Here is a 23,634-nt window from a genome sequence, read left to right on the forward strand (position 1 = left end):
TTCTTGAAAGAATTATGCATGCATTCCAAACCTAGCTGTTTCCTTTGCTGGCATGAAGGTCAACTCTTCATGAATTGTAGGATTTATCTCAGCTCCCTGTTGAGCCTGGTCTCGCTCTGGTCTACTGTAATCCCTACAGCAGGAGCCATCAAGTACAAGACCAAGGCTGTTCATGTTTGTGCCCTCCTGTTGCCAAAGCTCACCAGAAATTGTAAGCTCACAGTGAAGGAGAAGCTGAGTGAGCAGACAGGCAGGAAATCAGAGATCACACCTGCAAATCACACACAGTCAGGAAGTGACAAAAATGCTGGTCATGTAGAAATTATGATCAGGAAAATAATTCTTAAAAATTGTCCTGGAATAAACAGATTCAGGAGATGGCAAGAGCACCCCAAGATACAGTCAGGAGACGCCTCCAGTGACTGTCACCCCTTCCCACATGGTAGTGTGTAAACCCATCATCCCAGAATGTTCCGTTTCCCTGGGGAGAGACAACTTAAGACCTGAGTTTATATGAGGAGTCCTCAAGATTCCACGTGAGGCTTGGGCACAGTTAAATGACGAGCCATGGAGCCATGAGTATCTGCTTCGCGTGGCGCTGGGAGCAAAATGCAACTCTACAGGCTGGGAGTGGCAGGCAGCAAAACCTCACAGCCTCGGGAACTTTCAGGATGGCAGTAAAAGAATGTGAGAATTTTTTGCTTCTCTTCGTTGAGACAGGCTCTCACTCTGTAGTCCTGGCTGTCCTAGAACTCACTGTGTGGATCGAGCTGGCCTTGAGTTCTTAGGGCTCTGCCTTCCTTGGCCTTCTGAGTGCTGGGACTAAAATCTGCGCCACCACACCCAGCTGAAGGAAGGTTTTAACGGTTGACAAGGGTTAAGGGTATAATGTGACACTTATACATAAATGAGTTGATTTGTTTTCAGAATGACAAGTGTATGTTGTGCTTAGGAGGGACTAAAATAGTGTTTCTAGAGGGAAGCCTCTGCCCCCAGTCAGCTGCGCCAGTGCCTGCCTTGGGGAAGCTGAGAGTTACTTCAGCACTGATTGGTCCCATGACCCTCATGGGTTGTTCTAAATTGTCCATTGGCTTTGGGGAGCATGATGGCTTGCAGAGCGCTGGGGATCAGAGCAAGCCCAGGCCCTGACACGTGCGCACATGCGCCAGCACTGAGCTGCATCTCTACAGTAACAGCTAGAGCAAGCTTGTGAGACAGATAGTCAGCCCTTCCTTCTGCCCGGTGCGGTGCTGCCCACAGCTTCATGTGTTGTCTTCCTGTCTTTCGCAGAAGAGTTCGCTCCGGCAGTGGGATGTCCGTCATAAGCTCTTCTTCTGTGGATCAGAGGCTGCCTGAGGAGCCGTCGTCAGAGGATGAGCAGCAGCCAGAGAAGAAACTGCCTGGTGAGTGGCCCCTGGAGCTGAGTAGCTGACGGAGATTTCTAGCACAAGACACAAGATGCAGACATGGAGACGGACACACTTAGTTTCTGATGCTTGGCCAGAAGGCGGGCACAGGTGCTTTTGGAATTGCTGATGAGTGTTGTGATGCACCTGTAGTCCATCCTTGAAGTGGGATCTGATTGCTTCCTGTGAAACAAAACTTTTATAGGCGTTTTCTATGGAATAGAGAGCACCAACTTTACGGTGGTTTCTTGGTAGCACCAATGCAGCAGTGAAAACGAGTCACCTATCATTATTTTATTTTGCTAACCTAAGGAACATACAGTGGTTTTAATGTGAGCTGATTTTTAAATAACCCTCAGTTTAATGGCAAATCTATTATGCTAGTAAGTTAGTCTGCGAATACATGGCTCTGATCAATAATGAGATGACAGTGCTGCTCAGAAGCAGTTTAAATTTATTGAGGCTCTCTGTTCTGACTACGTCCTTGCCAGTGTCACCGGCTGCCGTTTCTGTGCTTCCCTCATATTGGTTGCCTGAGGCATTCAACTCTTCCAAATGATTACATTGCTTTTCAGTTTGGTTCAGTGATAAAATACCTGTTGTAAATGACCTATGAGCAAGGCTGTATGTTAAGTATACTGAGAAATTTAAATATTACTATGATTATACTCTCAGGAATATCATATCAGGTTGGTTGTTTTCTGCAATGTGAAAATCTTGGTATGTGACTCAAGCTAGCCGATCTCACAGCAATCTTCCTGAGTCTCTCTGAGTGCATGCTGGGATTGCAGGTGCATGCTACCACACGTGGTTTCTATTAAGGTGTTTGGTTTGGTTTGGTTTGGTTTGGTTTTTCGACACAGGGTTTCTCTGTGTAGCCCTGGCTGTCCTGGAACTCACTTTGTAGACCAGGCTGGCCTCGAACTCAGAAATCCGCCTGCCTCTGCCTCCCGAGTGCTGGGATTAAAGGCATGTGCCACCACACCCGGCCTCTATTAAGGTTTAAGGCACAAAAAAACAAGTCACTCCGGAGACCCTTGTGTGCATGCTAAGCCTACCTGTGGTTGGCCATCATGGAGAAGTGTGTGGAAGATGCATCTCCAAAGAATGAGTCGGAAGAGTGGGGCTGAGGGAACAGAAGTATCTGTCCTGTGTGTAGAGACTGCCACACTCTGCTAACGCTAACGGTGGAAATGAAGTGTCGTCGTCAAACACAAATTTCTTAGCTTTGGGATTGTCTTTTTCTGTAAAGATCAATTTATGATTTTAAACAGGATAAGACACTGTCAGGATATTTTGGCTTTGCTTTTTTTTTTTTTTTTTTTCTGCAGTAGTCACGGACATCCTAGGAACCTGGGCAGTTCTGGGTTTGGGTTTGTATTCCATCATGCACCTGAGTTTTTCTTTGGCAATGACTTTCCCATCGCTGGTGTGTCCTTTGTTTAAGTGACATTTGAAGATAAGAAGCGGGAGAACTTCGAGCGAGGCAGTGTGGAGCTGGAGAAGCGCCGCCAAGCGCTCTTGGAGCAGCAGCGCAAAGAGCAGGAGCGGTTGGCTCAGCTGGAGCGCGCCGAGCAGGAGAGGAAAGAGCGGGAGCGCCAGGAGCAGGAGCGCAAGCGGCAGCTGGAGCTGGAGAAGCAGCTGGAGAAGCAGCGGGAGCTGGAGCGGCAGCGAGAGGAGGAGAGGAGGAAGGAGATCGAGAGGCGCGAGGTGAGTGAGCAGTGTGCCCGCCCGCCCGCGGCAGGGCCGAGATTCAGGCGCCGCCCTGCCCTTGTGAGGTTTAGGGTATCCAGAGTTGCTCAGTCTTCACCCTCTATTCCAGAATGTGTCAGGACCCAGTGACCAGCTCTTCCCCAGCCACTCTCCTCCCACTCTTCCCCAGGAGAGCTACCGTATATACTGTCTTTATTCGCCACTTAACAGAAGGGGTGACTTTGGTGTCAGACCCGGATAGTGGAAGCCAGTTCTTGTCTGTCTTGTCTGAGTGCATTGCTACAAAAGCACCGCCCTTCTATGTGAACCAAATATCAAGGCAAGGTTTTCCTTATTAAAAAATGTTTTGATGGAGTTGGAGAGATGGCTCAGTGGTTAAGAGCTCTGGCTGTTCTTCCAGAGGACCAGGGTTCAGTTGCCAGCACCCCTATGGGCAGTTCACAGCTGTCTGTAGCTCAAATTCTAGGGCATCTGGCACCTTCAAACATACATGCAAGCAAAACACCAATACACATAAAATAAAAATTAATCTTAAAAAATAGTTTTGGTATCATCTCCTAGTTAATGCTTTAGAAACAGTATGTAGTTGTTAGCTTTTTGTTCAAGCAAATATATACAGATACTAACAGCAAATATATGCAGATATATGCAGATACTAACAGGGTTTTCATTTATTTGGTGCTGGGGATTGAACACAGCAGGGCTGAGCACATGCGGACATCACTAGTCCCTGAAGATACAGAGATGGCCCAAGGCTCTGTCTGTCCTCCAGGGTGTCACAGTATATCTGAAAGCTTGCTTCGTGAGAGGTAGACACACTAAGTGCCATGTACACTGCCTAGCAGTCAGTATAGACTGGGTTGATACTTTGAAACTACAGCTTTTATGTTTAAGAAGAAAATGTGTGATTAGGAAGATGGGAATCCCGGGCTTTTAAAACTGGAGATGTTGTCTTAGGGTTTTTATCACTACAACAGAACAGCGTGACCAAAAAAGCAAGTCGGGGAGGAAAAGTGTTTGCTCAGCTCTTGTTTCCACATTGCTCTTTATCTCCAAAGGAAGTCAGGACAGGACCTCAAACAGGACAGGAACCTGGAGGCAGGAGCTGAAGCAGAGGCCATGAAAGTGTGCTGCTCTCTGGCTTGCTCAGCCTGCTTTTTTTATAGAACCCAGGACCACCAGCCCAGGGATCTCAGCGGGGCATTTCCTCAGCTGAGGCTCCTTCCTCTCAATGACTCTAGCTTGGGTCAAGTTGACACAAAACTAGCCAATACAGATATGTTTGGAGTGTGCCCGGTGTGTAAATCTGAATGTAAAATGCCGCAGATTCAAAACTCCACTCAAATAGTTAAATAGGGTGGTTACCCTGTGATGCCATGCAGGCACCTAGGAATGGTCTCCGTCATCATCGTGACAAGGAACCTTCAACTTACAGATAGCAACTTCTTCAACAGAAGAAAATCGAGTTTATTTGGTTTTGTCCTTAAGGATTTTAGGTTGATTTTATTAGATATAAAAATTCCCTTCTTCCTTGAGTCTGCAAACAAGGACATGTTTACTTAGCGCACTGTGATTTCTGGGAGGCGTGAGGAATGGGCTGCAGTGGGCAGGGCTCTGTCAATGCTCACCTGTGTAAGGTAACTCAGAGCCAGTGTTGGGTGAGCCCTGCAATGGGAGATGTTTCACCTTTTAAAGAAAGGGCTTACTAGGCATTTTTTAAAAAGCAACATTGCACGGTGTCAGAATTAAGGAATTAATAAGCTGTCTGTAACCACAGGCCGCAAAACGGGAACTGGAAAGGCAGCGACAACTTGAATGGGAACGGAACCGGAGACAGGAACTCCTGAATCAGAGGAACAAGGAGCAGGAGGGCACCGTGGTCCTGAAGGCAAGGAGGAAGACTCTGGAGTTTGAGTTAGAAGCTCTGGTGAGTGTGGCTTGCCCTGGGTCAGCCCACACTGGGGCGTTGACCTCACACTGACCCTGTCATTTTCCTTTATTGAAGAATGACAAAAAGCATCAGCTAGAAGGAAAACTTCAGGATATCAGGTGTCGACTGGCAACCCAGAGGCAAGAAATTGAGAGCACGAACAAGTCTAGAGAGCTAAGAATTGCTGAAATCACCCACTTACAGCAGCAGTTGCAGGTGAGTTCCCTGGCTGAGTTTGAATCGCCCACTTATTCAACAAAGGCTCACCATCTAGCCATCATTAGGTGCTGGGGGGCAAGCAGGAAGCAACTAGGTTGTGTCCTTGCCTGAAAGGGGCCTTTCAAGTAAACCCACAACTGTCTCCTAACACTGCTGTGGGCAAGGTCCCTGTGGGCCTGAGGCTGCAGGAGAACCACTGAGACTAGAGGCTGCCTTTTGGGAGCTGCTCTCGGCAGGCCAGTCACTCTCCACCTAAGCACAGAAGGGGTGGGCCAGAACGTTAGAATTTCAGGGGTTTTTGTTGTTTTGTTTTTTACTTAGAATATTTATAAACATAATGAATGTCTTAGGGAAAGGAGCCCACTCTAAACATGAAATTATGTCTTACATGAATGGCCTGAAAATAATTTTGTGATATTTTTAATGCATCTGCACTGTAATTGTCTTAGTTAGGATCTTACTTTTGTGAACAGACACCACAACCAAGGCAAGTCTTATAAAGAACAACATATAATTGGGCTGGCCATTATCATTAAGTTAATTATCATTATCATTAATTCAGTCCATTATCATCAAGGTGGGAGCAGGGCAGCATCCAGGCAGGCATGGTGCAGGAGGGGCTGAGAGTTCTACATCTTCAGCTGAAGGAAGGAAGCAAGCCAGAAACATACTTCTCCTCCTCAGGCAGCTAGGAGAAGGGTCTCCAAGCCCACTCCCACAGTGACACACTTCCTCCAGCAAGGCCACACCTTCTAATCGTGCCACTTCCTGGGCCAAGCATATGCAAACCATCACAGTGATTAGCTGGTCAGGTGCTGAATTCCCCACTTCAGGCTTCATGTCAATCTTCAAAGCATTTCAGATGATCTTGTTAGATGGCAGGGTTTCAGATCAGGAATCAACTTGGCACCAGTAGGATATGGAAAGTGCCATAGAGGCTGGGTGGTGACAGGCGGAGTGATCTTGGTAACATTTGAGCGGAGATCTGAAAGTAATCATGGGCCGAGCTCTGGGGATATCTGGGGAGCGAGCTCAAGACAAGGGAAGAGCAGTGACTGTCCAAGGGTGTCCCAGGCTATGGGAGGCAAGTTATAGCACCAAGAACCAAGACTACTGGCTGAAGCAGGTAGGAACCAGGTCTCAAGGGACATGATGTTCCTCAGTGGGATGCTGGCCTTACTTTGATAATTTCAGTAAGTTCGTGGATCAAGTGTTTCTGTAGGTGTGTGAGAGTGCGGGCTAGCTGACTAGGTGGGTACAGGGGAGCACTGGAGCATCTCTGCCTTCATCTTGCTGCCTTCCTGTTAGATGCTGGCACTGTCCGTGGTCTGTCCGTGTCAGACCCGTCCTCTCGGCATGTTGGCTAAAGGGTTTATTCATGCTGAGTGAGTAGGTTCCTTTCTCTCTCCAGGGTAGCATTCCACCATTTACCCAGTTTTGGAGTTAAAAACATTTTCCTACATTTTTACTTTTTATGTAGGGAACATGCATGTAAAGGTGAACTCGAGGGTGTTGTTTTCTCTCCTACCATGTGAGTTCAGGTCATCAACTGGGTGAGGCTTCACCAGCTGAGCCATTCTGCTGGCTCCAGTTTGGGAGAATTTGTGTGCAGGTCTCGTTTGGAAATGTTTTGTTGCCCTTGGGCAAACTTTTCACTGTGAATTGCTACTCCTAAGTTTGGTGAGCAACCTTCGGTGGTGTTTGCACATTTACTCTCTAGGTGAGTGGTGTCACCAGCATCTGATCCTTTGAGCTTTACCCCTTCGGGTGGGGACGTAGCACTGTGGCTTTGGTTTGCCGTTTTCCGTGTGTTTTGTTGAAGGGTTTGAGCAGACCTTTGGTCCATTTTGATTGGGTTGAAGAATGTTGAGTTCCTTACAGGTTTTCCTATCAGCAAGCCAGATGACTTGTTTCACTGATGTATGGCATTTTCAGCCCCAGATTTCACTTTCGCTCTTCGCTTGTGCTGTTTTGGTTGGTTGGTGTTTGAGATAGGATCTTGCCAGGATCTTGCCCTGTATCCCTGGCTGGTCTGAAACTCTGTAGGCCAGGCCTGCTTTGTGCCCGGGGCCTCTGCTCTCCAAGTGCTGGTTCACAAGTGTGCGCCTGCAGGCCCACTTGCCTAATCATTTTGTGATGTTTTTCTAAGGGCAGATGTTTTATGTTTGATAAGGTCCAGTCTGCTAATTGTCCTTTGGTTCTAAGAAATTATGAGATAAGTGTATCCTCTGTGCTGCCTTTGAGCTGTCATTGTGCTTGGGTCCGAATCCACTTCGAGTTGACAGTCCTTGCAGGTGAAGATGAGGGTTGAGACTGATCTTTCCATGTAGACAGACGCTTGGCACCATTGTCTGAAAACTCCCCTTGAAGTTCCTTGGTAGCTGCTGAAAGTTAATTGAACGTTATCTTACGCAATCCTTTACATTTCCAAATGTAGGAATAGCTTCTCGGGATTTGTTTTAAAATTAAGCACACACATACACACACACACACTTATGTTGAAATTTCATTGCATTGATAGCTTAGTCTGACAAGACGAGTCATTTTAACACTATCAGATTATATGACCTCGTCTTGGGTTACTTCACATTGCAGCAGGGCCTTTGAGTACCCATGTAATCTTTAAGGTCTTCCTTCTCTAGCCGGGATATCTTCCTTTTTGGTGTGTGCTTTCCTTTCTTCTTTTGTTTTCAATCTTACTACATTGAACAGGATCTCTAGTATATATATTGTTATATACATATGATATGTATATTTTATATATGTGTGTATATATATATATATATTCTTTCTGTATATATGTTATATAAAATGTAAGGGCTCATCTTGGGCTTTAGTCATGGATAGGTGGCTAGTTGGGCCCTTGTTTTGTTTGACATCTATTGAGGTGACAGAGGTTTCTTCCCTCTATTTTGTCAATAGGGTAATTCATAGTGATTGAATTTTGAACATTTGAATAGGGGTCCATTCCTGACCAAGCACACTTAGTCACAGTGTATAATTTATAAACATTTTCTTAGGTTCTATTTGCTATTGTTTTATCAGGGGTTTATCATGCACATTCATGGAAATTGATTGGCCATTTTCTTGTGAATGCCCTCATATAGTTTTGGTATCAGGTTAATACAGGCCTCAGAACATAAATTGGTACTGAATTTTCTTCTTCCTACATCCTAGAAATGTTGATGTTGAAACATTTGGTGACAATTAGTAGTGAAGGCTCTGGGCTTTCTTTGTTGCAGGACTTGTTAATTGAAAACCCATTCAAGCTGGGCAATGGCACAGTCCTTTAATCTCAGCACTAGAGAGGCAGAGGCAGGTTGGAGGCCAGCCTGGTCTACAGAGCAAGGTCCTGGACAACCAGGGCTACACAGAGAAACCCTGCTTGGAAACCAAGAAAAGGGAAAAAACTTCCAGTTTCTTCTTGAGCCTTCTCAATAATGTATATTTAATTAGTTTGCTCAATCATCTAAATGATCAAAATATATTCATAGAGTTGTCAGTCTGTAACATCTGTAGTGTTGTGTCTGTCTTCTTTCTTTGTGGCTACCATTGCCTCGTACTCTCTTCCACTGGCTCAGCTCCTCCCTGCTCTCCCTCCTCCTGCCTCCCTGCTCTCCCTCCTCCTGCCTCCCTGCTCTCTCCCTCCTCCTGCCTCCCTGCTCTCCCTCCTCCTGCCTCCCTGCTCTCTCCCTCCTCCTGCCTCCCTGCTCTCCCTCCTCCTGCCTCCCTGCTCTCTCCCTCCTCCTGCCTCCCTTCTCTCCCTCCTCCTGCCTCCCTGCTCTCCCTCCTCCTGCCTCCCTGCTCTCCCTCCTCCTGCCTCCCTGCTCTCCTTCCTGCCTCCCTGCTCTCTCCCTCCTCCTGCCTCCCTGCTCTCCCTCCTCCTGCCTCCCTGCTCTCCCTCCCCAGCCTCCCTGCTCTCTCCCTCCTCCTGCCTCCCTGCTCTCCCTCCTCCTGCCTCCCTGCTCTCTCCCTCCTCCTGCTTCCCTGCTCTCTCCCTCCTCCTGCCTCCCTGCTCTCTCCCTCCTCCTGCCTCCCTGCTCTCCTTCCTGCCTCCCTGCTTGTGCCTTCCTCCATCCATCCACCAATCAGGAAGTTTATTGGTCTTATTGTTTTCTTCCCTCCCTCCCTCCCTTTCTTCTTTTGGTTTGGTTTGGTTTGGTTCTAGACAGAGTTTCACTCTGGATCTTTGGCTGTTCCAGGTACTGGCTCTATAGCTCAGGCTGGCCTCAAACTCGAGATCTGCCTGCCCTGCCTCCAGAGTGCTGGGACTAAAGGTGTGTGTGTGCCACCATCTCTGGCTTTATTAATATTTTTCAAACAAGCTCTTGTCTATATTGATTTTTCTCTGTGATGTGTTTTTGTTATATTCCATCAGCTTAAGTACTTTTCTTTATTGTTTTTGTTTCCATTTACTTATTTAGAGTTTAATTTTATTTTTCACAATTTATTAGCAGAAGGCTTAGATAATTTAATTTAGGCCTTAATTTGTTTCTGATTTAAATATTTTGAGTTATAAATATCATTGCCACAGCCATAGCTACATTCCATTAGATTTTAGACATTATGTTTTCTTTTTTTTTTAAGATTTATTTATTATTATTCATAAGTACACTGTAGCTATCTTCAGACACACCAGAAGAGGTTATCAGATTTCATTATGGGTGGTTGTGAGCCACCATGTGGTTGCTGGGATTAGAACTCAGGACCTTCAGAAGAGCAGTCAATGCTCTTACCTGCTGAGCCATCTCACCAGCCTGACATTATGTTTTCATTTATTGACTTTTGTCATTTCTTTGATTTCTAAGAAGACTTATATTGTTTAATTTTTAAGTACTTATTTGTTTCTTGTTTACTTATGTTATCTGAAAAATATTTTGTGTGAATTTAGTCCTTATAAATAGATTGAGACTTTGGATCAAGTATAAGCTTAGTGAATATTCCCATATACACCTGAAAAACATATGCACTCTTTTTCACCTTAGCGTGTCCAATTAGCCAGTTAGAGCAAGCTGATTCATGGTAGAGTTCCAGCTTCCTTACAGATCTGTGCGTTCTGCAGCGGTGGCTGTGCTGGGGCCACACACAGGCCTTCCTTCTGCCTGCACTCTAGGCAAACACACTCCTGAGTTAGACTCCTCCCCCTGTGACCACTGCGGTCACCCAGAGAGGCGCATCCTCCCTCAGAAGAGGTTCCCTTCCCGTCTGTCTGTTGTGGTTTCCTGTACTTGAAAGTAGCATCGGTTTGAGATTGAGGCTGTGATCACGGAAAGTAACCAGGATGAGAAGTTCATGGCCAGAAGTCGTTTTCAAGTGTTAAAAACTATGTTTACTTTTTTTGAAGTATGTTCTTCTGTATTGTAGCTCCTTTTATTTTATTTGTTTGTTTGTTTGTTTGTTTGGAGTCTCACTCTAGCTCTGGTTGGCCTTGAACTCAAAGAGATCCACTTGCCTCTGCCTAGTGGTGGGCCCTTGTAGCTTTTAGAATTGTTACTCAGAAATCTGGGCAAATAATACCCAAAGAGATTGAGAGTAAAGATCGTGTGCTCAGTATGCCATTATTGTGACTGAGTGTTTTATGACTGAACACATTTGGTACCAAACACAAGAGTGTTCGTCATTGGTAGGTGCAGGTCCTGGATTACTGGTGAGGTGACCGCAGCTATGCTCTGAGGAAGAGAAGCACACAGACAGTGAGGCTGGCTGCTGTTGCTCCTCCTGTGCATTGGCGCTCTGCCTTTGTAGTCAGTCCCGGCACATTTGGTATTGACGTGACCTATTGGAGAAACTTGAAGCTAAAGTTTTTTTAAAGATTTACTTTACTTCTTCTGTGTGTCTGTGTGTCTCTGTATCTCTGTGTGTCTAGATTTGTGTCTGTGTGTTTGTTTGTCTCTGTATCTGTGTCTGGGTGTGTGTCTGTGCGTTTGTAAGTCTCTGTGTTTGTGTGTGTCTGTGTGTTTGTAACTCTCTGTGTCTGTATGTGGATCTGTGCCCATGAATGCATGGCTATGGAGGAGTGCTGAATCCTTTGCTGGTCCTTTGTGAAAACAGCCCTGCTCTTAACCTCTGAGTCATGCCCAGCCTGGGCTATGCTTTTTAAAGAGCCCTTTCCATGGGGGACATCTCAGTGGGTGGAAAATGGCGCAGGTTCCTCCTGATGGGGCTTGAAAGCACTGAGTAGGCTTTGCTTTCCAGGACAAAGGTCTGCTGTGTGTTTTGTTTTGTGAAAGTCTGCTGTGGGTCACTCAGAGGCCTAAGAGGTCCCTGAATCCCTCTATTGAGTTAACCTCCTACCGTGCAGGCCTAGCACAGTTCATTCTGCAAATGCCAATGTGTGTCTACAAGTGGGTGCCAGAGAGACTGGATCTGGGCCTCTACAGGAAATTCTTAAGGCATTTTATTTTCTCACAAGAGTCATTTTTCCCCACTAAGGTAAAAATAAATGTCAAGTAAGCCAGCAAGGCTGCCAGTTTACTAAAGTGACTACCAGATCATTACAGCTGAAAGTCAACAAATACTGTGCTTGGCACATTACCACAGAAATTCCAAATAGTCTCCCTTATGTAGTTTGGTTTCAACTTTTTTCTGTGCTAAATTAAAAAGGGGGGAGGACAGAAAAAGAGGGTAATTCAGGACTCTTAAGTTTAAAATTCCTTTGTGATGGCAAAACATGAGTAGCATTTAGGATTCTAGATGTGACAAATGTCCTTCTGAGTTGTGTGTCTAACGTTAGGCATGCAGTCAGCCTCGGTTGAAGCTAGTGAGTGCCACATGCAGAGCAGAGCCAGCTGAGGCTGACCCCCACCTGACCCCACCATGCTAACCTGCAGCCAGCTTGTGGCCTTTGTGCTGCATCTCTGCAGTTAAGAGAGTGGGAGTTTCTTTCATTTCATGTATGTCACACCCACCCTCGTAAGCAGAACCAAAGGCGTGGCGGGGCAATGTGCAAAAGATGCAGGTGAGGTGGGAAGTGACAGGGAAGGACCCTGGGATCTCAGGGTCACTCACTCACCTGCTGTTTCCTTCCCTCTCCCCTAGGAATCTCAGCAAATGCTTGGAAGACTTATTCCAGAGAAACAGATACTCAGTGACCAGTTAAAACAAGTCCAGCAGAACAGTTTGCATAGTAGGTGTCTTATTGATTTGCATGTTTTGTTTGTTCTGTTGGTACACATCCCGAATGCTGGAAGAGGTGACTTTTGTTCAGGCATTTGTTTTATCCCTGAGTAGTGCTCCCCTCCTCCCTCCCTCCCTCCGTCCCTCCCTCCCCACCCCCCTTATCAGCAAGAATTCCCTTCATAAACATGAAAGTTGACCATGTTCCACACTGTTAGCTAAAGTTCTCCTAACTTGTGTCCTCTTCTGAAATAGGAGACTCGCTTCTTACCCTCAAAAGAGCCTTGGAAGCAAAGGAGCTGGCCCGGCAGCAGCTCCGGGAGCAGCTGGACGAGGTGGAGAGAGAGACCAGGTCAAAGCTGCAGGAGATTGATGTTTTCAACAACCAGCTGAAGGTGACTCCTGGGTGCTGGGCCGCCTCCCCTTTGCTTGGCTTGTGAGCAGTGGTTCAGGGCCTCTGTGTGAAGGCTGTCGTGGTGCCCGCTGCCCCTCCAGTTGTGCTTGCTTTCTCTGAGGTCTGTAAGGTAGCCTGTGTTAGGGCCCTGCCCCTGCCCCTGCCCACCTTTCACACCTTTCTTTTTTTTGCCTATTTATAAACATGTCACATCCAAAGCCAGGCCCAACGTGCTCTCTTCTCTGTGTTCACTGAGGGTTACCCAGGTGCTTTTCTGTTTTAACTGAAATTTCCCTGCCACTCCAGTGATCGTCTGGAGTATGACCTGTCTTATCTCCCTCACTTTAAATGCCTTTCAGCTGAATTAGTTCATGGGGTCATGGCTCTGTCTCTGGCACAGCTGGTGATGGCTTTGTCACCCTGCACAGTAATTCAGGAAAACCACACACACAAGCCTCTTTCTGTATGGTGTTCCATTGTTTTAATCACGTTAACTCAGGCTTGCCATAGTGGCACACACCTTAAATCCCAGCGCCTGGTAGGCTGAAGCAGGCCGACCTCTGAGTCAGGGGCAGCTGAGGCTGCATAATGAGATCCTTTTCAGAAGTAAACGGCTGACTGACTGACTGACTGACTGACTGACTGACAACATAGATAAATAGGTAGTTAGATGAGACAGTGGATAGTTCATTGCATTCCAAAAATATTCACTTTAGTTTTCTAACCTTAAAATTCCTTATAATTTACTATGTATGGCCCATTTAGCCCCTAATACTCAGAAATAAAACTAAAACCTTTACTACTAAAAGAAAATTTTAAACTAGAAAGTATAGTTGAGGGTTTTTTTTTTGTTGCCCTTTGGATTAAGAGTCCATGCCAGATTGTCTAGACATCCAAGTTAAAGTATTTGTGCAGTTCTTTCAGCATTGAGGAGTGAACTTGCTCAATTGTACAATTCCAGGAAAGTACTCTCCCTTAGGGGAGTGCTGTGTAGCCGACGTGTGTTTCATTTCACATTGCTTTCCTGTTTGTGTGTGTGTGTGTGCGTGTGTGTGTGTGTCGTATCAGTATGGGAGGTGCCTCTTTGAGTTCTCTATCCCCAGTACAATAAAAGCTGTTCTCGCTTGCTCTCACTGTAACTTACTGCTGTATTAAGCAGAAAGGATTTAACATGGGGACAGTCTCACAGAGTCTCCAGGTAGTGGGTAGTGCCTGGATGTAAACCTTTGAGGACCGTCAGCTTCGGAACACAGGAGAAGCACAGCGTTTGCCTTAATGATTGCTTTTCTACCAGTTTGGCCTAAGACTCGGTTCAGATGCTAGGGAAAGATGCTCAGGCAAAGGCTTGTGACTGACACTCAGATCTGTGGGCTAGAGATGTTAGTGCTCGTAGCTGTTGCCATTGCTGCAGAGAGCACCATCAGATGGACTGAGTCGCGGTCTTGTGACTCTGTGTGTGTGTGTGTGTGTGTGTGTGTGTGTGTGTGTGTGTGTGTGTGTGTGACGCTGCTGCGTGTGGTGTCAGAAGTTCTTAGCTTTCCCCACACACACTGGCCCTTTCCCAAATAGGCTTATTTTGAAATTATAACATTTCTTTTTGCCTTCTACATTCTTATTTTGACTTCTTATTATCAGTAAAGTTCATATGGCAAATGCAAATCATAGCTGTGTTGTTGATCCTTTAACGTCCATTCACGGGGGTCCACTGAAGGGGCTGTGTTGACTGAGGTTTTTTTGTTTCTGGAATTCCTCTGAAATCTGCGGAAACCAAAAAAGAAATGAGACAACTGAGAGACTGCGTTAGCATTTAGTTTCTCTGTGATCTCCTGCTGTTTCTCTTTATGTCCACCACGCTGGAAAATACAAAGCGGTTTTCCCCTGACTTTAGAGCATGTGTTCAATAGCAAGCAAAATTTCTGTAGGAACTAGACCAGAAGGAGCCTCGGCCTGACCCTTGGCGTTTCTGCAGCAGACAGCAGTGCTTCCGGGGCATCTGCACAAATGCTGTAAGATGCACTCCTCCCGTTCCCAGAGAGGTGCCGTGCCGGCGCGGTCACCCACGGGTGCACAGCTGCTCTTTTCTCAAAGGCCCCGGCAGTAAGTCAGGGTTCAGCAGATTCATTTCATGTTCGTGGAGGTTATGCACTCCCAGGCAAGAAGACAGAGCTGTTGGCCGGCCTTAGCTGCTAACAACACTTTAAGGAGAGTTGCCTGGGACGCCACGCCCACGTGAAGCAGCTGACTGTGGGCGTGCATGGATCCGGTGAGGATCGCTGCCCCGTGTCACTCGCCGGCCTCACCGCACTACACACGGCTTCCTTTTGTAGGTATAAATGCATTTTGTTTTGACTGAGACAATAAAGACTGAGGATTTTATAGTCTTTCTATACACACATAATCACAGAATCTACTTTTATTCTTTTCCCTAGACTCATTCTTCCGCTAAAGGTCTTACCCATTTTCTTTACCCTGGGAAGAATTAGCTTTTTATCTTATCTGATAAGCTAGGGAAAGTCTTGAGTTTTCATCTAAAATGAGGACAGAATCTTGCTGTAGGCAGACAGCAGGCCTTTGTTTCATATTGGAACCAGAATATTAAAACTTATAGCAACAGCTCAGTGATAGACCATTTGCCTACCATGAATGAGACCATAGGTTTAATCCCACTGCAAAATAAATAATAAGTTAGCATACTTAGAATCACAGCACTGCTGGCAACTTTGGGTTTAACACATGACCTCAAATCCGCGACCTTCACCCTTCATTCTGCGCTCTTAGAAATGTGAGACTCTTGCTCCATTTCACAGAGGCTATTTTCCATGCATTTATCAGATGGAGACAACTATAGCCAGTGGTAGTCTGAGCAAGGTTCACCCGGTTCCCACACGGTCTCTACATAGGACTCAAGATGGGCCTAGTTCTGCATTGCCCCCAAGACAAGAATCTCACTGTAGCAGTTACACTTTGCTATCGTCTCATAAAGGAAAGTTGGTGAGGCAGACATACAACACCCTGACATAGAGGCTCCTTCCTGTGCTGGAGATTCCTGACTTGACATGCCTAAAATTCAAGACTTGAAAGATTTGATGGGAACTTTAAGAATTAAACTCTGGATGGGGTCAAGCAAACCATCTAACCAGTATACTAGCCAAGAGCAGATTTTGATAGTGAGTATTGCTACTAAATTGCTATTATTTCTCTCCCCTCCCCTCGTTTATTTGTATATTTGTTTATTTATTTTTAGAGACAGGGTTTCTTTGTGTAGCCTTGATTGTCCTAGAACTCACTCTGCCCTGCCTCTGCCTCTGGAGTGCTGGAATTTAATTCACCACACCAGTATGCCCAGCTAAATTACTATTTAGCATCTTCATTCAGTGACCAAATTTATTTACCATAAATTTGTTTATAAAATGTATCTTACATACAACCAACACATCTCAAACTCATGCTCTTGAAATATCATTTTAAACTTTTAAATCTATAGCTTTCTTGTTACACCTCATTTTACAGAAAATCAGGTTTCAGCTTTTTTCAACAAGCTGAGTTGTCTAAAGGGCACATGGGGCAGGCTGTAGTCCCTGGGGCTCTGTAGTTTACAGGGCTGAGAGATGTCAACGTTGTGCAGAGTGTCAGAGGACACCGTGAAGAAGCCTTCCTGGGACCTCTCTTGTCCTTGGCAGTGGTGGCCCCATAAGGGACAAATATCTGTCTGCTTCAAGTTTGCCACCTCACTTTGCTCAACATGAAATTTTATTCTTATTTCCACCTAGAATAATAAAAATCCTTTAACTGACTCCTTGTGGTTCTGGGAACTTCATCTAGAATCCTTGAGTATGGACCTACTACTACCCAGATGTAAAACAGACAGCATGTGTTACATACCAGATTTCATGTCACACGGAGACAGATTTGGTTGGTTTGGGGTTTGTTTGTTTTTTGTTTGTTTTGGTATAAAATATGGGTGTTTTCTATGTAAGGTTGGAAAAACATTTAATAAAAGGTTATGAGAGAAAGGGGCAAAGACAGTCTCCTGAAAGTTTTTTTTTCATCCTCTGTATCATTTACCCAACAACTTTCTGCTTTAGAGGCGGCATGCTGTAGTAGGTGACAGGCTGACAGGCTGTAATAGGTGGCACACTAGAGTAGTCGGCATGCTGTATTAGGTGGCATGCTCCTCTATGATGGCATATTTCCTTGTGTGTGAAGCTGAGACAGTTGGGGAGTTCCAGTTTCTAGGAGAAACTAGAGTCCATGTTCTTTCTATGGAAACAGCAGAGTACTCTAAGCTTGCTGTGCAGAAAGGATAGGGTCAGACTGCCCAGAGGCTGGCTGTGTAGTGCTACTTGGTGAGTATTGACTTCGGTTTTCAAAGAATGATTTGAACATGTTTTGCAAACATTAATCTGAACCTTCTTAGAATTTAGAAAGCAAATTGAACATCTTTATGCTCTTCCTGCGTTTAGTATATCACATGAATAAACTTTATAATTGCAGTTAAATATAGAACGTCCATTTTCTTTGACTTTGTACTTTTTTTTTTATATCTTGAAATAATTTTTTTCTAGATTACCGGGAGATATGTTTTTGTGTTTTCTGGGCTCATTAACTTGTTTACTCTTTTGTTTGTTGTGTCACTTAATTGGGAAATATTATTGTATCATAAAACTCAAGGGGGCCAGCAAGTTGGCTCAGTGATAAAAGAGTTCAGTCCTTGGAACCCAAGTGACAGAAACAGAAAACCAGCCACCAAAAGTTGTACACACACACACACACACACACACACACACACACACACACACAGAGGCACGCACATGTGCACATACTCCCCCCTCCCCCAGTAGATAAATAAAGGACAAATATACAAATAAAACAAATACCTAGAATTTTTGTTTTGTTTTGTTTTTCGAGACAGGGTTCTTGCTGCCCAGATTGGTTTCCTATGAGATTAATAGTAATCAAGCTCTTTAGATTTGTGGCGTCAAGTTCAGGAAATTACAGTCAGTGGTCTGAGTATGTTTTTGCCGTTTATCTCCAAAGGACAGCCTAAGGCACAAACAAAAAGCAAAATAATTATAAAAAGTTAGATATCCAGATTTGTGAACACTTTATCCCAAGATGCTGGTCTCTTCTCAGCCTCTGTTGCCGGTCCTCTTCCTCTTCCTTCTCCTCCTCCTCCTCCTCCTCTTTCTGTTGTTACAGGCATCTTTATGGAGGGATAACCCTTTCTTTACAGTTTATTCAGGTGAATATCTCATACATCAGCTAATAGGACCCTGAAACCCCCCATTTCTGAGTCTCTTTACGACCCCGTGAAGGAGAGGCCATCACAGTAAGAGATTCAGTGACCTTTGGCATAGCCATAAAACAGCCATCAGTGAACTTGAAACTGGGCCATATCTGTCAATGGAAAAATAACTGAGTCTCCCTAGATATTCAATTTGTCAAACATACTGCTTTTCTTAGGCCACATGCCATAGGATGTCCAGAGATGTTTTCTGGCTCAAAAACCTTAATTATTTGGGGAAAGAAGTGATTTATCCCTCTTGGACATAGGGAAGAAAATTAAAAGCAAGCTGACTTTTTTATCTTTAGTTTGGTGCCAACCAGGGCTACACAGAGACTATCTCAAAACCCAACAATAACTAATAGGTTATTTCAAGCCATTGGTGTTGCCTATTTCTCCTTTAGTAGCTACCCATCAGTTTGAGACTGGAGTTCAGGGCCAGCCTGGACAGCATAGCCAGCCATGATCACCTCCAAGTACATAGTGAATTTGAGGCTACCTTGCTTCAACCCCCCACCCCTCACCCCCAAAACAAAACAAAACTGTGGGTCATGACCCTTTCACAAGCGGTTGCCTAAGACCATTGGGAAACACAGCTATTTACAGTTTATAAAGTAGCAAAATTACAGTTAGGATGTAGCAACAAAAATAATTTTATGGCTGGGGTCATCACAAGATGAGGAACTATATAAAGGGTCACAGCATGAGGAAGGTTGAGAACCACTGTCTCACAATTAGGAATACTCTGCTTTTATTGTTTCAAACCATCTGAAACTCCAAAACCCAAAGGGAACATTCAGAATTTGAGCCAGCCTGCTCAGGTCGCCTCTGTCCTTAAAGTTTCTTGCGGATCTCAGCAGTGTTTGACTTGGATGAAATAAAGTGTAGAAAATCTGCCATTTTCCGATCTGGATCTCAGGCTGCCACGGCCTCCTGTTAATGTTCTTTGGCACCTGTTATTTTATGGCTCCTACGAGCTCTGTTTCCAGTTGAGGCTGCAGATAAGTTCTGCCTGAGCTGTGATGCCGTTGTCCTCAAAAGAAGTAGGTTTCGAGCTTACGGTGTGAATGGCACCGGGCTGTGGTAAAGCTGTTTCATCGGTGTGACTGTCTTCCGTTGGCTCTTTCTATCACTTTGTGCCTCTTGCTGAACATCTCTAGTTGCTTCCGTCTGTCTGGACCAGTTTACGCATTAACAAGTTTCAATCAGAACCTGACTTCTTGAGTTCAATATAGAGAGGAAACTGCGTAATTCTTTGGAAAGATGAACCATCTCGGTTTGATAGCTACATTGGGACGTCATAGCCAGTGTCTGTCCTGGTTTCACAGCGCCTGCCGTTAAGTGTTTTGAATGTTATCCTCCTAAAGTTAAATTTCACCTAGATAAAGTAACTTTTATTTTTTAAATGTATAACTAGGGGGGCTGAAAAGATAACTCAGTAAAATATTTGCCACATGAGCACAAAGACGCACAAGCCAGAGGACCTGAGTTTGGCCCCAGCATCCCCATGAAAAGCTTGGTGAGATGCTGGCTCGTATTTGCAAAGACATGCACATTCCTGGAGCTTACTTGCCTGAGAGAGGCCCAGCTTTGAGAGTCAGTCTACACACACACACACACACACACACACACACACACACACACACACACACACGTCTTCTGGCCCATATGTGCATACACTACAAATAAATAAATTTGTAATGCAATCAGGTTTTTTTTTTTTTTTTTTTTTTTTTGTTTTTTTTTTTAACCTCTTTGCCTCCTTAGCATGGCAAAGCAGGGGAGGGCTGTGCTGTTGATAATTGATTTTTTTTTTTTAACTGAATAAAACTTTCCCTGACTTATGCCCTTTGATAGGTTCTCTGCATTGGGCCAGTGAGGGATTAGCCCGCCTCTGGCTGTGTGTCCTGACTGGATTCTGGCCCCTTCCTTCCTGAGGACACTAGAGCTTGACTTAGTGTCCCTCCCAGTTACTCCTGTGTTCATGGACTCTTTGCTTCCAGCAGGAGAGAATGAATCAATCTCTTCGGCTTGTGTTTAAAACACCAGCTCCCAATCCGTGAGCAGACTATCCATTCGTGTTACTAGGGATTATTATTTTTTTATTACAAATTTCTGTGGAAGCCAGCGTGGCTGGGCTTTTGACGGAATACTATTAGGCTGTCACGGTATTCCAGTTAGGAAGGCAATGAAAAATGGAATTCTTCTCCCCCACCGAGAGGGGACAGGGGAGCTGCTTCATTACTTCCCAGTGGCCATTCTTGGATGCCTCTGTCCCCGCCCTAGCTCAGCCCCTAGCCCAGGCAGCCTTCCTTAACCTAGCGTACATACCCAGGGCTGCTGCTTTAGGAGATGGCCCAGTCTGTACCTAGCCCAGCTCTCCAGGCTCGCGCCCTGCCCAGGTCTCCGAAGTGCCTTCCCTCCTGTCCTCCAGTGCCTCCCTCCAGCTCTCTACCACCCAATTTCCAGTTAAACTTTGTATCTTGTTGTTACCTCTCAAGGGTCTCATGCATGCTGGGCAGCTGTGCCATCAAACCACACCCCAGCCATCAAACCACACCCCAGCCTAACAGCCTAACACAGTTTTTCAGTCTTATGTACTTATACTTCTGATTTTAACTGCTCTATTACATTATTCTGTTGGTTTTCAGTAGGCTGGCAAAGAAACCACCATTATTTCTTGGGGGGCAGGGTTGCTATAAAATGAGGAAATCAGATCTGGAGAGATCGCTAGGAAGAGCTGGCAGCTTCATAAAGGGATTTGTGAGAATAAAGGCTCTGCAATAGTTGTGATTTGAGGAAAAAATAAACCCCACAGTGTATGTTGGGGCTGGGCAAGCTCACAGAGACTATCAAATCTATGGACTCAAGTCTCAAAGAGCCAAGTTTTTATCAGTGGCTGTGTAAGTGCTGTGTGAGCATGCAGGTGCACGAGTGTTCTTTGTGTGTGTGTGTGTGTGTGTTTTCAAAGCTATGGGGTTTGATGTGGATTAATTATAGTAGCTATAGTTTTATTTATAAATCACCATATCATAAAACTAGTTACCTTCCAGTACTTATTGAGTCTCCCCCACTGCCCCTCACAAGCAAGGGCCTTTCAAACAGATCCTGGAGGCGGGGTGGGGGTGGGGGGAGCATAGCTCAGTCTTAGAACACTTGCCTAGTGTGTGCAAGGTCTCAGACTCAATCCCCAGCCCCAGGGATAAGTAAGTGTCCTGGGAAATGACATATTGTGTTGTGGCCCGCTAGAATATAATCTGGTACAATGACTGGTGATCAGTCATGTCAAAATGCAGCGAGTTCGATTTCTGAGTGAGCATCTGTCAACACTGAAAGTCACCTGCCAAACGCCCAGGGCTCGGCCACTGTGAAATGCTGCATCCTCGTGAACAATTCAGTGTCCATCTGCTCTGACCACCCATAAACTATCCTGACTCCGTCTAGGAACTGAGAGAGATACATAGCAAACAGCAACTCCAGAAGCAGAGGTCCCTGGAGGCAGCGCGACTGAAGCAGAAAGAGCAGGAGAGGAAGAGCCTGGAGTTAGAGAAGCAAAAGGAAGACGCTCAGAGGTGAGTGAGCCTGTGAGCCCAGGGCCTGTGGCATTCATTCGCCCTGTTCTCAGACGGTTACTGTACCAGGAAAGATGCCTGCCTTCCTTAATGTGTGTGGGCAAACAGACGCATTTAAATCTCTGCATATGCGCGTACACGCCCCCTGAAGTGTTTGGTTGGTTCCCAGTGCTCTCCTGTGTAGACAATGGAAGTAGACAGGAAAATTGGGACACTTGGTTAGTTCATTTGCATGCCAATGACCAAAGAGATTTCCAGTTCACAGCCTCCTAATACCAGTGATGGTCTAAGTGCAAGGCTGGAAAGCAAAGCCCCCAGTCTACTGCCACAAGCTTCCCCAGAGCACCCCAAACGCCTCTCTGCCTCCTCTCTTGTTTACTGCAACTGCAAATTAAACTGGATACAAAAGGTGGAGATCGCCGCTACTGCCTGGAAGACAATCACTCTGTCTGTTCTGTTTGGCTGTTTGTGCCTGTTTTGTACCTTTTCCATGTAGTGTTCTGTGGTCACTGTGGGAATCTGTTTGCGACCTTGTACTTTGTGGCTTTGTGCTATTTGGAATTCAGTTAATTTAGAGTCCAGGGAACTAGAGTGACCAAGTGTCCCAGGGAGATGCTGCAAACTATAAACTGGGTAATTGCAGTTACACTGAGCAGGGCTAGGGACTAGGTGTCCTAGGGCAATGGACCCTGCAGACCTGGCAGCCCACTGCTGCTGGGCACATAGGGTCCCTTGAGCTTGCTTTGTGTTTGTATGTTTTTATTTTTAATGCCAGGGATCTTATACAAGTTTATTGGACCGGGTATTTATTTTATTTTATCATTTCTCTTTACACTGGGCACACTGTATGTATTGACTGCAGCAACTCGCCTTTTTTTTTTTAACTGTTATAGGATGTGTGTGTGTCTGTGTGTCTGTGTGTGTGTGTGTTCACACAGGCTTGTCTCACCATGCATTTGTGGAAGTCAGAACATCTTTCAAGAGTGGGTTCTCTTTTACCACATAGGTCCTGCAGATCAAAGTTCTCAGACTTGGATGCAAGTGCCTTCATCAGCTGAGCCATCTCCCTGCCCCCCCCCCAGTTGTCATTATAGTTTATGAAATGCTCTTATTACTAATGTTACAACATAAAACTGTACTCCTATAGAGTATACATAAACTGAAAATACTTTTCTATAAATAGAATATGTGATACATAGTCTAAGTGTATAGGTAAATAGTACCCAAAACTTCAGAAATCTTTTTTACCCTCTAATAAATGTACTTGGATGCTTTTTTGGTGGGGTGGGTATTGAGACAGTTTCTCTATAGCTCTGACTGTCCTGGAACTCACTGTGTCGACCAGGTAGGCCTTGAAATTGCAGAGATCCTCCTGCCTCTGCCTCCAGAGTACTGGGATTAAAGACAAGCCCAATATACAGCCTTTTCATGCTTTTTATAAAACGTTGTTTGGGGCTGGAGAGATGGCCCAGAGGTTAAGAACAATGGCTACTCTTCCAGAGGACCAGGGTTTAATTCCCAGTATCCCTGTGGCAGCTCAGAACTGTCTATACTGTCTATAACTCCAGTTCCGGGGAATCTGATGGTGCCCTCGTGCAGATCCACATGCAGGCTTTAAAACACCAATCAATGCTCATAAAATAAAAATAAATGAAAATGTTTTTTAAAAGACATTCTATGTTCTGTGCACTAGCTTTCCTGGCGCTGTGTCGCTCTGTACACCGTGAATGTTGTGCTCTCAGGCCAGGAGAGGGCAGTGAACCCTGTGGCTCTGGGTCACAGATGGTTGGGAGCTTCCATGTCAGTGCAGGGAGCCAAGAGTACTGGCTGCACCATCTCGCCAGCCCCAGATGTCTGTCTCGCCTTCAGGTTTGGGAGCCAGACGTATGTGTGAGTGTAGCTCGTCCTGCTCAGGGAGGACCTGTGAGAATCTCTACTCGTGCTCTACTCACGCTCTCACAAAAGCAGCGTCAGGCACTTTCATAAAGTGTGTGTGCATC

The 23,634-nt window shown here is 45.4% G+C and overlaps 1 protein-coding gene across 15 annotated transcripts in view; it reads left to right on the forward strand.

The window, feature by feature from the left end:
• Window positions 1-23,634, forward strand: part of Itsn1 (intersectin 1 (SH3 domain protein 1A)) — a 191,282-nt gene that overhangs the window by 86,245 nt on the left and 81,403 nt on the right. For 14 of the 15 annotated variants that reach the window (XR_001781793.1, XM_006522934.4, NM_010587.2 and 11 more), the window contains 7 exons: window positions 1,291-1,403; window positions 2,854-3,116; window positions 4,897-5,046; window positions 5,125-5,265; window positions 12,307-12,394; window positions 12,640-12,779; window positions 21,507-21,634. Coding sequence is in view for 14 of the 15 variants with exons in the window: in XM_006522934.4 (XP_006522997.1) it covers window positions 1,291-1,403; window positions 2,854-3,116; window positions 4,897-5,046; window positions 5,125-5,265; window positions 12,307-12,394; window positions 12,640-12,779; window positions 21,507-21,634 (1,023 nt within the window). In the remaining variant the exon portion in view is untranslated. Of the gene's footprint in view, window positions 1-1,290; window positions 1,404-2,853; window positions 3,117-4,896; window positions 5,047-5,124; window positions 5,266-12,306; window positions 12,395-12,639; window positions 16,800-21,506; window positions 21,635-23,634 lie in introns of those variants that run through there. The other variant, NM_001110276.1, reaches the window with a different exon arrangement.

The sequence above is a fragment of the Mus musculus genome, chromosome 16, assembly GCF_000001635.26.
Source record: "Mus musculus strain C57BL/6J chromosome 16, GRCm38.p6 C57BL/6J".
NCBI lineage: Eukaryota > Metazoa > Chordata > Mammalia > Rodentia > Muridae > Mus > Mus musculus.